The following is a 16,998-nucleotide window of genomic DNA, read 5'->3' as shown; positions in this document are numbered from 1 at the left end:
CAGAGGAGAGGGAGGAGGAAGTACACATAAGAAAAACGCAAAGGAGCTTGGGGAAAACCCAGGTCCTTCTGACTACCAGGTCTGGGCTCTTTCCACTAGGCTACGCTGCTTCTCTTTATCTATACCTGCTGCCCCTACTTCCTCTCCTCCAATTCTCTCCTTGGCACCCTGCAATCTGGTTTCTGTCCCTTGTTATACTGTATTTAATACAGTGCTCTGCCTCCAGTAAGCACTCAATAAATATGATTGAATGATTGCACTCCATGGAAACTGCCCTCTCTAGGGTCATCAGTGACCTCTTTCTTGCCAAGTCCAACAGCTTCTACTCCATCTTAACCCTCCTCGACCTCTCAGCTGCCTTCAACACTGGAGCCCACCCCCTTCTTCTGGAAACATTATCCAACCTTGACTTCATTGGCACTCCTGGCTCTCCTTTCTTTCTGGCCAGTTCTCAGTCTCTTTTGCAGGCTCCTTCTCTGCCTCCCGTCCCTAACTGTGGAATTTCCTCAAGGCTCAGTTCCTTCACTTCTATTCTCTATCTACATCCACTCCCTTAGAGAACTCAATTGATCCCACAGCTTCAATTACCTTCTCTATGCAGATGATTCCCAAATCCAACTCTCCCTTTCTCTACAGTCTGACATTTTTTCCTGCCCTGCTGACACCTCAAATTTAATTTGCCCTGAAGCAGCGTGGCTCAGTGGAGAAAGAGCACGGGCTTTGGAGTCAGCGGTCATGGGTTCGAATTCCAGCTCTGCCACCTGTCAGCTGTGTGACTGTGGGCAAGTCACTTCATTTCTCTGGGCCTCAGTTACCTCATCTGTAAAATGGGGATTAAGACTGTAAGCCCCACGTGGGACAACCTGATTGCCTTGTGTCTACTCCAGCGCTTAGAACAGTGCTCTGCACATAGTAAGTGCTTAACAAATACCAACATTATTAACTCATTTTCCTATCCAATCCTTGTCCTCCTCCATGTCTTTTCCATCTCTTCAGACAATACCACGATCCTTCCTACCTCATAACCCTGTAAACTTGGCATTTTCCTCAACTCATCTCTTTCATTCAATCAAAAAATCCTATCGGTTGTATGTTCACAACTTCTCTAGAATACATCATTTCCTCTTCATCCACACTTCTACTAGGCTGATCCAAGCATTAGATCCTACCTTGACTACTGCAACAACCTCCTCACTAACCTCCATGCTCCCTGTCTCTTCCACTCCAGTCCTTCACTCTACTGCCCAGATCATTTTTCTAAAAAAAGTTCAGTCCATATCTCTCTGCTCCTCAAGAACCTCCAGTGATTGCCCATCCACCTCTCTATCAAATGGAAACTCCATACCACTGGCTTAAAAGCTCTCAATCAGCTTGCCTTCTCCCACATTAATTTACTGATTTCTAACTACAATACAGCTCTTCTAATGCCAACCTACTAACTCTAACTCAAACTCATCTATCTTGCTACGGTCCCCTTGCCCATATCCTCCCCCGGTCTGGAATTCCCTCCCCCTTCATATGTGACAGAGTACCACTCTCCCTTCCTTCAAAGCCTTATTAAAACCACATCTCCTCCAAGAGGCCTTCCCTGATTAAACTCTGTTTCCCTACTCCCTCTCCCTTCTGTGTCAACTATGCAATTGAATCTGTACCCTTTAAACACTTGATATTCACGGCCCACTCAGTCCCAGTACACTTCTGTACAGATCACTAGACTGAAACCTCGTTGAAGGCAGAGAATACGTCTGTCGTTATACTGTACTCTCCCAAGCGCTTAGTACAATTCTTTGCACACAGTAAGCATTCAATAAATATGACTGAATGAATCGATTTTTTATTTTACTGTCTGTCTCCCCCTTTAGACTGTAAGCTCCTTGTGGGCAAGCCATGTGTAATAAGAGTAATAATAACATTGGTATTTGTTAAGCCATGTGCCAAGCACTGTTCGAAGTGCTGGGATAGATACAAGGTTATCACGTTGTCCCCGTGGGGCTCACAGTCTAACCCATTCGAACCCATACGACTGACTGAATGAATAAATACAACTGATTGACTGAAGGAGCCCCTCGTGGTAGTCCTACAACTGCGTCAACCCCTCTTGTTCTCTCTCCCCAAAATCCAGTTGATAATTCTACATTTTTCATTTACAACGGACATCGTCAGCATGACTACAGTTGGCTAGACAAATGATTGATATGGCTGTGAGAAATGGATAAATTTAAAAAAAGAGGTCAGATTGGTAATGGATCTAGATTGCAATAGAAAGCCCAAGCATAGGAGTCAGGCACTGTTACGACACTAAGAGATGAAGAGAAAACCCTTCCCTGGGCACAATTAACCTCTCCTCTTCCCCACTCTGCTCCCAGGTGTTCAACTATATTGAACATTTAGCTTCTAAGCCATAATAATACCCAAGAAAAATCAGCCTTGAAATGAGTTATTCACATCTTACCCCAGGGAAGAAATCATTTATGCCAGGCGGGAGAAAGAAGTGGGAGTTCATTCCTTTTCTAGTCGGTCTCACCCCGAGGGGGTGGGTGGCGAAGGATGAAGATCCCTGACAGTGCAGGTCGGTAGCTGGAGCCCTTCCTGCTCTTTGAGCCCTCTCCACCTGCCCACTTGGGCTCAAATGCTGAAGTGACTACAGGATTTCCTTACAGCCAAACAGTAGCTTGAGGCTTGAGGAATTAAATAGCCCAAGGGATGCTGGCATAGCACGGCTGGGATGGCCACCAGACTGACTTCCCCACAATCCCGCCATGCTGCCATGTACTGGACGTTAGGTGGCCTGCACCCCCCCAGCTGTTGGGGGCCTCTACCCTGGAGGCCTATGCCCAACCTGTCTCTATAGCCAGGCACTGAATAGGTGGCCAATGGTTTCCCAGGATGCCTGGGCTTTGGAGAGTCCCTGATATTGCAGGTTCCGTCAGGGGCACCTTTGGGCTGGGTCAGCGACCTTCGATGACTCCCATCTACCCAGGGGATGATCACTTAGTTCAGATTCACTCTTCATGGGGTTTGAATTTGGACTGGGGACTCCACAGACTCTTCTGCATTGTTCTCTCCCAAGCACTCAGTACAGGGCTCGGCACCCAGAGAGTGCCCAATAAATACCACTGATTGATGGTGGTAAGCCCATTGGCAGCTTCTTAGTACAGTGCTCTGCATTCAGTAAATACCACTGATTGATTGATCAACCACTCTCTAGCAGAGGAAATAGTCAAAACCCCCCAAACTGGTTAAGCTTTTTACTGGTCTGGTTGGGAGGGAGGGGATGTATCTATGGATCCTTGTTACCTGGGCCCTGTGGATGCCGATGATCCCATTGATAGAGAAATGACATTTTGGCAGGGCTCAGGCTTACTGAATGAACGGCCAAGAGGTCAAGAACACCATATACAGACCAAGAGAAATCAAGACGCTCCTTGGGTTTCATTTTAGGGGTGGGGAGCCCCCCAACTAGGAGTGAGAGGGGATAAGGAGGGATCATGGATCCCACTGTTCTCATACAAGCCAGAGAAAGTAAAATGTTCTTGGAGTACTTGGTTACTCCCTCCCTTCTCCCAACAGCACTTCCGTCCATATCTTTAAACGCTGCTGCATTTCCCTAGCTGGAATTTATTTTAGTGTGCATCTCCCCTGGTAGATTGTAATAGTGATGGTATTTGTTAAGTGCTTACTATATGCCAGGCACTCTACTAAGTGCTGGGGTGGACCCAAGCTAAACAGGTTGGACACAGTCCCTGTCCCACACAGGGAATCACAGTCTCAATCCCCATTTACAGATGAGGCAACCGAGGCCCAGAAAAGTTGAAGTAATAATAATAATAATAATGGTGATATTTGTTAAGCGCTTTCTATGTGTCAAGCATTGTTCTAAGCATTGGGGTATATACAAGGTAATCAGGTTTTCCACATGGGGCTCACAGTCTTAATCCCCATTTTAGAGATTTATTCAATAGTATTTATTGAGCACTTACTATGTGCAGAGCACTGTACTAAGTGCTTGGAATGTACAATTTGGATTGGAATGTATAATTCCAAGATGAGGGAACTGAGGCACAGAGAAGAGAAGTGTCTTGCCCAAGGTCACACAGCAGCCCAGTGGGGGAGCCAGGATTAGAACCCATGAACCTTCTGAATCCCAGGCCCGTGCTCAATCCACTACGCCACGCCGCTCCTCTATTGGCAAGGAGCGTGTCTGCTATTGTATTCTCACTTTGTGCAGTCCTCTGCGAAGAGTTACGTTCACTAAATACTACTGACTGACTGCCGGTGTTCCCCCAGGTGCGAGTGTGCTAGGAGACAGGAGAGATGGTCCAGTCCCACGCCTCTTACCTCGAAGTTGCTGCAGCTCCAGAGTCAGGCTCTCGATGTTACAGTCGCAGAACTCCAGGTTCTCCAGGGTCTCTGCTCTTATCTGCTCATCATCCCTCGCCTCCAGAAGCAGACTCAGTTCCTCTCGGGTCTTGCTGTAAACCTCCAAGTCCTGCTCAATTTCCCGAATCCTGACCAGAAGGAAAGGGTCACGGCAGGTGGGGTCGAGGATCCTCTCCGGGTATTCTTGGCTCTCCTCCTCCGGTATAGTCCGTCCGGGACCGCTGAGACGCTGGAGCTTTGGGGACGCCGAGCTGGTCCTCTGCTGGGCTGGAGGCGGCAGCGGAGCGGGGCGGGAGGGCCTCACCGAGAAAGACGATTCAGGCTTCGGGTTCTGGCCGGTCAGGGTGGGGGCTGGAGCGTGGGGCCTGGGAGGGGGCGGCCTCAAGACCTTTCTCCTCTCGGGCAGCTCCCTGTGGACGGCCGACTTGGGGGACCCGCGGACGATGTCCTTCTCGGAGCTGAAGTCCGTGATGGAGAAATGTCGGGAGATTTTCTGGTCCGGTTCCGCCCCTGGCCCCGCCAGACTTTTCTCAAACTGCATCAGCTGCTCCGTCAGCTTGGAATCCAGGTCCGTGCTGCTTTCTCCCGGCAGAAGAAGCGTCGCCGCGGGTACCGGGGCGGGCCTCCATTCTGGTTCCTCCGGCCCGCTGCCAAAGCTGGAAGAACGCCCTTTGGGGGGCCGATCTTGCTTGTCGGCCCCCGTGGCCGCATCCCCGGGCTGCGGGCTCTTCTGGTGGGACTTGAAAACCCTAGAGTCTGCCGCCGACCAACTGCTGTGAAGAGAGGGCGCCTGGCCTCGGGTGCTCTTTGGCCAGGAGCCTGGCTCCTGAGGGGCCGTGCTGAGGCTACCCCTGCTCCTGGTTTCCAGAGGAAGAGTGCTGAAGAGCCTTTCTGAGCTGGAGTGGCCCTCCCCCATAGGGCAATCACACTGGCTCTTCTGCCCTGGAAGCTGAGGGGGCACACCCAGCTTAGGATGAGGTGCCACACCATTGATCGTCTTTGCGGGGTCACTTAGGGAGACGTCTTTGGCTTCAGGCGCCACTCCCGGGCTTCTCGGGGCCCTTCCCTTAGGGTCTCCCCTACTCTCGGGCTGTTCATTAGGAGCCAGGGGGCCCAGAGGTGAGCTGAATGGGCCAAGCGTAGCACAGCTGGACATTTGCTCGATTTTCTTCTCATCAGGCTCGTCCTTGGGTTCCTCGGGGGCTAGGAAAGATCTCAGGCTGTCTGGTGGGGCTTGGTGGCTTCTAGACCGGTCAAAGTCCAGTGGCAGCTCCACGGCTTCCTCCTTCCTCGGGCTGGGGGAGGTTCCCTGCAGCTTCACGAACCTGTGAGGAAAGATGCCTTTGCGGCCCCTCAGCGTTCCTTCTAGCCAGCCATCCTCCAGCGTCCCCACGATGCGGATCCTGTCACCCACCTCGAAGTCCAGCTCTTTGGGTTCCAGGGCCTGGAACTTGTAGAGGGCGATCCCGAAGGTCCCCGGCTCCTCCCCCTCCTCCCCACCCTCTTTCTCCTCCAGAGGAGGCATGTCTATCCCGCCATTAACCGTGCGAGCTTCACGGTTCCCCACGCCGGGGGGCTCGTCCACAGTCCTCAGGGGGCCCAAAAGTTCCACAAAGCCTTCTGGGAAAATGCCCCTCCGACCCTCCAGCTCGCCTTCAAACCAGCCCGGCTCGGGCACGGCGACGATAGTGATCACGTCCCCTTCCCGGAAGTCCAGCTCCTCGTCCAGCTGGGCAGAGAGCCCCATCAGAGCCCGGGCCTGGCCCATCGAATATCCCGGGGTGTGAAGCAAGGTGCTATCGGACTGCCGCTGGCGGCTACGGGATGAGAGACAGAGCTCTCGCACGCACGTGGAGGGGAAAAAGCCCCTGATGCCCCAGCAGCTTCGGCCCTGCAGCCAGGGGGAGGTCTGAGGGCCATCCAGGATCACCAGGTCCCCTGAAGCGGAAGGAGAAACCAGAGTAAGGACAGTGGGGTGAGCCACCGATTCCCAACCAGCCCCCCTCAAAGCCTTCCTAAAGACAGAAGGCACATCTCCTCCAAGAGGCCTTCCCAGATTAAGCCCCACTTTTCTTCATCTCCCACTCCCTTTTGCATCACCCTGACTTGCTCCCTTTGCTCTTCCCCTCTTTCCCAGCCCGACAGCACTTAAGTACATATCTGTAATTTTATTTATTTATATTGATGCTTGTTTATTTGTATTGATGTCTGTCTCCTCCTCTCTAGACTATGAGCTCATTGTGGATAGGGATTGTCACTCCAGTGAGATGCCCGCATCCAAGCTCCACGGTGATCCTTGGCCAATGGGATGCAATGGCTCGTGGTTCGGGCTTCTCTCTGCTCTAGGGAGAAGCAGTGGGTCTGGGAGTCAGAAGATTAGAAGGGTTCTAATCCTGGCTCCACTGCTTGTCTGCTGTTTTACCTTGGGCAAGTTACTTAACTTCTCTGTGCCTCAGCTCCCTCATCAGCAAAATGGGGATTAAGACTGTGAGCCACATGTGGGCTAGTCAGTCAGTCAAATCATATTTTTTGAGTACTTACTGCACTCAGACCATTGTACTAACTGCTTGAAGTGTTCAATACAAAAATCAACAGACACATTCCCTGCCCACATTGAGCTTTTGTTCTGCGTCCAATCTGATTTGGTTGTATCTACCTCGGCACTTAGTCTGATGCCTGGCACATAGTAAGCATTTAGCAAATACCACAATTCTTCTTCAGGATGAATTGCCTGAGGGGTTTTTTGGATCAGCCTCATCCTCACTGGGTTCTCTGCCTCCAGCCTCTCACCGCTTCACTCAGTTTCCACACCACTGCTGTATCATCAGATCAGAGCACCACATGGCATACAACTCCCCACTCCTCAGAAACCTAACTTGTATTTACCCCAGCACTTAGTAAACTGCCTGCTACAATCGACTCCTTTTGGCTCAAGACCCCAGGTGTCCTGCAGTAGGAAGAACAACCTCAGAGTTCTGAATGCCCACTCGGTGCCCAAGCTACTGGCAGGGGCCATCAAGGCAGGACCGGCTTCAGAATACTGGCTTCCCTGAAATGGGGAAAAAAATTGGCCCTCCTCCTCTAGAGTTGCTGGACCAGGTTCTAGTCCCAGCTCTGACTCTCACCTGCCATGTAACCTTGGGTGAATCCCTTAATCTCTCTGTGTCTTAGCTTTATCATTCTAAGATGGGGATAAGAAATCTGCTGTTCCCAGTGGGTTGGGGTGCCATTCTAGGTGTTTTTCAGGAAAACCTTCACTGCATTACCCTATCACCTTGTCCTAGGGGAGTTTCCAGGACTCTACCAGTCTCGGGTTCAGTAGGGAGAGTCAAGCAGAGGCATAACCATTCCGTTTCTAGCTTGAGGAGTGGCTAACGAGTGGAAGGCAATCTGCTACAAGTCAAAACATCCCTGTGCTGGGCAGCAGCGGCACAGGAGTGAGTCGCGGGCGGAGACTAGAGTTTACTGTGCAGAAGGTGGCAATGATAAACCACTGCTGTATTTTTATCAAGAAAACTCTTGATGGATCCACTACCAGAATGATTGCAGATGGACAGCGGGGCAGTCTGGGAGAGATGTGTCCATGGTGTCGTTATGGGTCGGAAATGACTCAACGGCACAAGACAAGGGGAAACAGTTGGAGATGAAAATGGCAGCCAACTCGGTCTCAGACCCGGGGCTTCTCAGTCTCAGGATGTGATTCCTAGGACCTCAACCACAGTGGGAAGAAGCCAGGTTTTCAGAGGAAATTGAAACACTCTGACTTAAGCACTTATGTGCCAAGCATTGTACCAAGCGCTGGGGTGGACACAAAGCTATTAGATTGGAAATACTCCTTGTCCCACATGCAACTCACATTCTAAATAGGAAGAACAGGTATTGAACCCTCATTTTACAGAAAACCGAGGCTTAGAGACGTGAACTGACTTGATATCACAGAGCAGGCAAGTGGCAGAGCCAGAATTAGAACCCAGGTGCTCTGATTCCCAGGCCCACGCTCTTTCCACTACTAGGCCATACCCCCTCTTCCTTCTCATTTCACAGCAGCTAAAAGTATAATAATATTAATAATTGAGGTATTTGTTAAATGTTTACTATGTGCCAGGCACTGTACTCAGCACTGGGGTATTCAAGTTAATCAGGTTGGACACAGTTCCTGTCCCACATAGGGCTCACACTCTCAATCCCCATTTTACAACTGCGGTAACTGAGGCTCAGAGAAGTGAAGTGACTTGCCCAAGGACACATAGCAAACAAGTGGCAGAGCCAGGATTAGAACCCATTACCTTCTGACTCCCAGGACCTTGCTCCATCCATTACACCATGCTGCTTATCACATCTTAGATGGAGCGACTCCAACGTTTGGCTAAATGTCTTCTTGTCGGTGGGAAATCTTTTGCTCCTCTAGTCTGCCGATCCTTTTTGCGAATATAAGCTGCTTTTTTTTTTAAATGGTATATGTCAATGCTATGTTCCAGGCACTTTACTGAGTGCTGGGGATGATACAGGCTAATCAGGTTGGTGCAGTCCATGTCCCACATGGGGCTCACAGTCTTAATCCCCACTTTACAGAACTGAGGCACAGAGAAGTGACTTGTCCAAGGTCACAAGCTATATAGGCACAGTTTGGCATTGTTCCTACTAATGAATGCTACCTTATAGCTGGTCTTCTGCTATTCTGGGTGTTTTCGAGGAAATCCTTCACTGGACTTCCATATCATGCTATCCTAGGGGATAGACTATAAGCTCATCGTGGGCTAGGAATGTATCTGTTGTAATACTGTACTCTCCCAAGTGCTTAGTAGGGTGTTTTGCATACAGTGAGTGCTCAATAAATATGATTCTATGAATAAAATAACGGTGGAGTTCAAAATGTACAAATTCCCAGCTCAATTGGCCAGCTTGGAGATAGAAAGAGGAAAGATGGTGACCCCTGGTGGATATTACATCTCTCTATACTCATAAGCAAGTATTCTATAATATTATTATTACTACTAATAATAATGGTATTTGTTATGCACTTATGTGTCAAGCACTGTACTAAGTGCTTGGGTGGCTACAAGCAAATATCATATCAGAGAAACACTTCCACCCTATATTGACACAGAGCTCTCTCTTATAGAGAAAAGCATTTTCTCGATATCGTCTCACTAGCCTCGACGGCGTAGACAGCAGAGGGACAAGATGGTTAAAAAAACCCAATGATGAACATTGTGATATTTGTTAAGATTGACTACGTTCCAAACATTGCACTAAATCCTGGGATAGAATCAAGATCATTGTGCAGGACACAGCTCCTGTCCCAAATGGGATTCACAGTCTAAAGGGAAGGGAGGGAGAACAGGTATTGAATCTTATTTCACAGATGAGGAAACTGAAGGACAGAGTAGTTATTAAGGGACTGACTGAATCATCCAGCAGGTAAGTGCCAAAGTCAGGAATAGAAGCCAGGCTTCCTGCCTCCCAGTCTTGTGCGCTTTCCACTAATAATAATAATAATAATAATGTTGGTATTTGTTAAGCGCTTACTATGTGCCGAGCACTGTTCTAAGCGCTGGGGTGGACACAAGGGAATCAGGTTGTCCCACGTGGGAATCACAGTCTCAATCCCCATTTTACAGATGAGGTAACTGAGGCACCGAGAGCACTAGCCATGCTGCTTCACAAATGTAATGAAAAGAACATGTAACTTGGGGAAATCTGTCAGCCCGTTGTTGGGCAGGGATTGTCTCTTTGCCGAATGGTACATTCCAAGCACTTAGTACAGTGCTCTGCACAGTAAGTGCTCAATAAATATGAATGACTGAATGAATGAATGGATGAAGACCCACACTGGGTGTTCCGGCCTTTCCTACGGATGAATTGGGTGATGATAAAAATAATAATGATGGTACTTGTTAAACTCTTACTATGTGCCGAGCACTGTTCTAAGCGCTGGGATAGATACAGGGTAATCAGGTTGTCCCACATGGGGCTCACAGTCTTGATCTCCATTTTACAGATGAGGTAAGTGAAGCACTGGGAGTCAGAAGGACCTGGATTCTAATCCTGGCACCGTCACTGTCTGCTGGGAAAGTCGCTTCACTTCTCTGGGCTTCAGTTCCCTCATCTGTAAAATGGGGATTAAGACTGCGAACCCTATGTGGGATAGGGGACTCTGTCCAACCCAATTATAGTGTATCTACCCCAGCGCTTAGTTCAATGCCTTGCAAATGTGAAGTGCTTAATAAATACCAAAATGAATACCACAGTTATTAAGAAGCGGCATGGCTTAGTAGAAAGAGCACGGGCTTGGGAGTCAGAGGTCATGGGTTCTAATCCTGGCTCCGCCACTTGTCTGCTGTGTGACCTTGGGCAAATTACTTAACTTTTCTGTGCCTTAGTTACCTCATCTGGAAAATGGGGATTATAATAAGACTGTGAACCCCATATGGGACAACCTGATTATCTTGTGTCTACTTCAGTGCTTAGAACAGTGCTTCACACATTGTAAGCGCTTAACGAATACCAGTATTATTATTATTACTACTGGAGCCTCTGATGATTTCTCCAGAATGGTGGCCGTGACGGTAGCATGGCGTAGTGCATAGAGCACAGGCCTGGGAGTCAGAAGGTCATGGGTTCCAATCCCAGCTCCACCACTTGTTTGCTGTGTGACCTTGGTCAAGTCACTTCACTTCTCTGGGCCTCAGTTACCTCAGCTGGAAAATGGGGTTTGAGACTGTGAGCCCCCCGTGGGATGGGGACTGTGTTTTGTTTTGTTGTCTGTCTCCCCTTTTTAGACTGTGAGCCCGTTGTTGGGCAGGGATTGTCTTTATCTGTTGCCGAACCATACGTTCCAAGCACTTAGTACAGTGCTCTGCACACAGTAAGCGCTTGATAAATACAATTGAATTAATGAATGAACCCAATTTGCTTGTATTCACCCTAGTCCTTCGTACAGTGCCTGGCACATTAAACAAATACCACAATTATTATTAATCGCAGCCATGCAGAAGTGTGGCTCAGTGGAAAGAGCCCGGGCTTGGGAGTCAGAGGTCATGGGTTCGAATCCCACTCTGCCACTTGTCAGCTGTGTGACTGTGGGCAAGTCACTTAACTTCTCTGTGCTTCAGTTACCTCATCTGTAATATTGGGATTAACTGTGAGCCTCACGTGGGACAACTTGATTACCCTGTATCTACCCCAGCGCTTAGAACAGTGCTCTGCACGTGGTAAGAGCTTAATAAATACCAACATTATTATTATTATTGGTGGCCACCCTGGCCAACATGGCTTACCCATAACCGCACTGTCACCATTTCTACCCCATGGTGCCAGCGGCCAAAGAGCCAAGAGTGGGCCAGTTGAGCCAGAGCCTCCACCATCCACTGCAGCATGGAAAGAACACGGGCCTGGGAGTCGAAGGCCCTGGGTTCTAATGCCAGCTTGTCAGCTCTGTAAACTCCAGTAAGTCACTTAACTTCTTGGTACCTCAGTTACCTCATCTGCAAATCGGGACAGGGATTGGGTCTGATTTGATTATCCTGTATCTACCCCGGAGCTTAGTACAGCACTCGGCGTGAAGTAAGCACCCTCCTCGCTTCTCTCCTTCTACAACCCAGCCCGCATATTTCGCTCCTCTGGTGCTAACCTTCTCACTGTCTCTCCATCTCGCCTGTCTCGCCGCCGACTTCTGGCCCACGTCCTACCTCTGGCCTGGAACTTCCTCCCTCCTGAAATCCGCCAATTACTCTCCTCCGCTTCAAAGCGTTACCAAAGGCACATCTCCTTCCCAGACTAAGCCCCACTTTTCCTCATCTCCCACTCCCTTCTCTGTCACCCTCACTTTCTCCGTTTGCTCTCCCCCTCTCCCAGCCCCACAGCACTTATGTATATGTCTGTAATTTTATTTATTTACATTGATGTCTGTTTACTTGTATTGATGTCTGTCTCCCCCCTCCAGACTGTGAGCTCGTTGTGGGCAGGGTTTGTCTCTCTTTACTGCTGCACTGTACTTTCCCAAGCACTTAGTACAGTGCTCTGCACACAATAAGCGCTCAATAAATATGACTGAATAAAAAAACAAAGCAAAAAAAACCTGGTCCCTTTGGGCTGTGTCACTACAATTTCCAGACAAGGGGAGGCATCAGAAGATGCTGGGGATGAGGATCTGTCCCATTCCTCTTTCCCCCACAGTCTTCCTTTCTATCCCCCAAATCTTTCAGGTCCTGCCTCTGGAGGCCCTGTAATATTCAACTTTAACAGAAGCAAGAATCCAGTCAAGAAAAGCAGCGTGGTCAGCTCGTTTTGGGCAGGGAATGTGCCTGTTTACTGTTGTATTGTATTCTCCCAGGTGCTTAGTACAGTGCTCTGCACATAGTAAGCACTCAATAAAGACAATTGAATGGATGCATGAGCCAGAGGACCTGGGTTCTAATCCTGGCTTTGCCACGTCCCTGCTGCGTGACCTTGGACAAGTCACTTAACCTCTCCAGACTTCATTTTTCTCATTTGCAAAAGAGGGACTCAATGTCTCTCCTCCCTTCTACTAAGATAGGGACGGTCTGTGTCGGACCTGATGACCTCGAATCTACCCCAGCACTTAGAAAGTGCTTAGAACATAGTAAGCATTTAACAAATACCATTTCTAAATACCAATTTTCTTATCCTAAGCCTGAGGTGGGCACTTGCAACCTCGCCAGGTGCCACGCCCTGGGGACACCAAGTTGGGAAAGATGCCCCTGATCACGACTCAGATAGCCTCGTGGCTTCGGAATGGACCATCAGATTTACCTCTTTGGAGGGAGAGGCTTCCCGGGTCCTGGGAAGTAAAATCACAGGTGCAGACGAACAGCCTCTCTCCCTGTTTCAGGCCGGGTATGGTCACAAGTTCCACGAAGCTGCTGGGGAACTGGCCTGGAAAGAGAAGCCAACATTGCTCAGACTCTGTTCCTCCTGAAGGACTGGCACATAGTGGCATAGCCTTCCCTGAGATTGCGTGTTTACCTTGCCTTGCAGGGGCAATAACCGCATGTCCACAGAGAAGGCACAGTGCCTACCTCTCCAGAGATCACAATTGAGTTTGGCTTGGCAGGCTGATTGAAACAACGATAAAAACTGCAGAAAACATGAATAAGTTGAGGCAAGAAAGTAATATTTCCTCCACCTTAGAAGCAGTGTGGCCTCATTGATAGAGTATGGGCCTGGGAGTCAGAAGGCCCTAGGTTCTAGTCCCAGCTCTATGACTTGTCTGCTGGGTGACCTTAATAATAATAATAATAATTGTGGTATTTGTTGAGCGCTTACTATGTGCCAGGAACTATACCTAGCAACGGGGAAGGTATAGGCTAGTCGGGTTGGACACAGTCCCTGTCCCACTTGGGGCTCACAATCAATCCCCATTTTACAGAAGAGGTAACTGAGGCCCAGAGAAGTGAAGTGACTTGCCCAAGATCATACAGCAGACGAGTGGTGGATCTGGATTAGAACCCATGACCTTAAGCTCCCAGGCCTGTGCTCTATCCACTATGCCATGTTGCTTCTCTATGCCTCAGTTACTTCATCTGTAAAATGGGGATTAAGACTGTGAGCCCCATGTGGAACAGGGACTTGATTAACTTGTATCTACCCCAGCAGTTAGGACAGTGCTTGGCACATAATAAGCGCTGAACAAATACCATTATTACTATTATTACGATGGGACGACGAGGGGACCAAGATGTGATGGGATGGGGAAGGTACAGAAAAGTACTTTTCTGTAGCCTCCTGCCTTTCTGATGAAACCCAGAAGATGACTAGGCATGAAAGCCTTCTTTTCCTCTTCTCTCACTCCCTTCTATGTCAACCTGACTTGCTCCCTTTTTTCAGCCCCCATCCCAGCCTCACACTTACTACATATCTGTAATTTATTTATATTAGTGTCTGTTTTCCCTATAGGCTGTAAGCTCTTTGTGGCAGAGAATGTGTCTTGTTTATTGTTATATTGTACTCTCCCAATGACTCAGTACTGTATTCTGCACACAGTAAGCATTTAAAACTTATTGACTGACTGATTGACTGAAAGGAGTATGGGGTAGATAGAATCAATTGATCAATTTTATTTATTCAGCACTTACTGTTTGCAGACTACTTTTCTATGTGCTTGGGAGAGTATAATACAAAACAGTTGGTAGGCATGTTTCCTGCCCATAATGAGCTCACGGTCTAGACAGGGAGATAGAGATTATTATAAATAAATTACAGATATGGATATAAGTGCTGTGGGGCTGAGGGAGGGTTGAATGAGGGTGCAAATCTAAGTGCAAGGGTGACACAGAAGGGAAGAGAGAAGAGGACATGAGGGCTTAGTCAGGGAAGACCTCTTGGAAGTGATGTGGTTTTAATAAGGCTTCGAAGGTAGGGAGAGCGATCATCTGTCGGATATGAAGAGAGAGGGCATTCCAGACCAGAGGCAGGATGTGGATATTGAAGTCCCCAAAGATAAATGTAGGAATGAAAAAAAGGGAGAAGTAACGGGAGAAAGGGAGCATAATGGTTCAAAAAGTTGGAGGTGGGGCCTGGGGCTAGTGGGGAGTGGTGATAGATGATCATGACTAGTATCCGAACTGGGTGGCAGAAGTGGATGATATGGGTTTCAAAGGAAGGGAAAGAGAAGGATAAGGGAGGTGGAATGGTGCAAAAGCAAAAAGCCAAACCAGTTTGCTCTGGACCACAGACTGTACTCCCTCTATACTGTCAGCTTGTTGTGGGGAGGGAATGTGTTTATTATTTATTGTCTGTTTATTGTTGTACTATACTTCCCCAAGGGCTTAATACAGTGCTCCATAACAATAAGTGCTTAATAAATATGATTGAATGAATGAATGAACCACAAGGCTCCATCCCCTCTATTTCAAACTCAGCTGCTCCCTGGACAGGAGCCAGGCCAGGGAGGTGGTTTTATGTATGCAACGGGAGTGGTGGCCATCTCACCTGTAACATCCTCTTTCTTTCCCAGGAGCCAAAACTCATCCACAACGGCCAGCACCTCGATGATGTCCCCAACAAAGAGGGGCAGCTCCTCTGAGACACTAGGGCAGAAGTCAAAGACGGCTCGTACCACCGAGCCAGCCTCCATGGCTCAGGTACCTGCAAGGAGAACAGACAGTCGTTTTGAAAGGCCCGGGACAAGATCCCACCTACCCTGTCGGCCCCAAAGTTCTAGCATTAAGCAGTGATTCGACTGGCGAAACGGGGAGGCTTAGTGGAAAGAGCCAGGACGTAGGAGCCAGAGGTTCTAATCCCAGCTCTGCCAGTTGTCTGCTGTTTGACCATTACTTCATTTCTCTGGTCCTCAGTTCCCTCGTCTATAAAATGGGACTGTGAGCCCTTTGCGAGACAGGCACTGTGGAACCTGATTATTCTGTATCACCCCAGGGCTTAGTACAGCTCCTGGAACATAGTAACAAATATCATTAAGAAACAAATAGACTCAGCACTGAATACGATGAAACCCAGTTAGAACTGAAAATGCCCAATAGAGACAACTCAATAATTTTACTCCCAATAAGTATTCATTCATTCAATAGTATTTATTGAGCGCTTACTATGTGCAGAGCACTGTACTAAGCGCTTGGAATGAACAAGTCGGCAACAGATAGAGACGGTCCCTGCCGTTTGACGGGCTTACGGTCTAATCGGGGGAGACGGACAGTCGAGAACGATGGCAATAAATAGAGTCAAGGGGAAGAACATCTCATAAAAACAACGGCAACTAAATAGAATCGAGGCGATGTACATTTCATTAACAAAATGAATAGGGTAATGAAAATATATACAGTTGAGCGGACGAGTACAGTGCTGAGGGGAGGGGAAGGGAGAGGGGGAGGAGCAGAGGGAAAGGGGGGAAAAGAGGGTTTAGCTGCGGAGAGGTGAAGGGGGGGTGGTAGAGGGAGTAGAGGGAGAAGAGGAGCTCAGTCTGGGAAGGCCTCTTGGAGGAGGTGAGTTTTAAGTAGGGTTTTGAAGAGGGGAAAAGAGAATCGGTTTGGCGGAGGCGAGGAGGGAGGGCGTTCCGGGACCGCGGGAGGACGTGGCCCGGGGGTCGACGGCGGGATAGGCGAGACCGAGGGACGGCGAGGAGGTGGGCGGCAGAGGAGCAGAGCGTGCGGGGTGGGCGGTGGAAAGAGAGAAGGGAGGAGAGGTAGGAAGGGGCAAGGTGATGGAGAGCCTTGAAGCCTTGAGTGAGGAGTTTTTGTTTGGAGCGGAGGTCGATAGGCAACCACTGGAGGTGTTTAAGAAGGGGAGTGACATGCCCAGATTGTTTCTGCAGGAAGATGAGCTGGGCAACGGAGTGAAGAACAGACCGGAGCAGGGCGAGAGAGGAGGAAGGGAGGTCAGAGAGAAGGCCGACACGGTAGTCTAGCCGGGATATAACGAGAGCCCGTAGCAGTAAGGTAGCCGTTTGGGTGGAGAGGAAAGGGCGGATCTTGGCTATATCGTAAAGGTGAAACCGGCAGGTCTCGGTAAGGGATAGGATGCGTGGGGTGAACGAGAGAGACGAGTCAAGGATGACACCGAGATCGCGGGCCCGAGAGACGGGAAGGACGGTCGTGCCATCCACGGTGATATACAAGTCTGGGAGAGGACTGGGTTTGGGAG

General features: G+C 49.0%; 1 protein-coding gene across 2 annotated transcripts in view; it reads right to left on the bottom strand.

Annotated features, from left to right (window-relative positions):
* LOC100089875 (dynamin binding protein) overlaps nt 1–16,998 on the bottom strand; it is a 129,551-nt gene that overhangs the window by 52,656 nt on the left and 59,897 nt on the right. For both annotated transcript variants that reach the window (XM_029059297.2, XM_039911599.1), the window contains exons 2-4: nt 15,334–15,489; nt 13,156–13,278; nt 4,339–6,318 (exon numbers count right to left, since the gene is read on the bottom strand). In XM_029059297.2, coding sequence (XP_028915130.1) covers nt 4,339–6,318; nt 13,156–13,278; nt 15,334–15,478 — 2,248 coding nt within the window. In that variant the 5' untranslated portion in view covers nt 15,479–15,489. The remainder of the gene's footprint in view (nt 1–4,338; nt 6,319–13,155; nt 13,279–15,333; nt 15,490–16,998) is intronic.

Source organism: Ornithorhynchus anatinus, chromosome 3 (assembly GCF_004115215.2).
Source record: "Ornithorhynchus anatinus isolate Pmale09 chromosome 3, mOrnAna1.pri.v4, whole genome shotgun sequence".
In the NCBI taxonomy this organism is placed as follows: domain Eukaryota; kingdom Metazoa; phylum Chordata; class Mammalia; order Monotremata; family Ornithorhynchidae; genus Ornithorhynchus; species Ornithorhynchus anatinus.
Note: the sequence above shows the minus strand (reverse complement) of the source record. Positions and strands in the feature narration are given on the sequence as shown.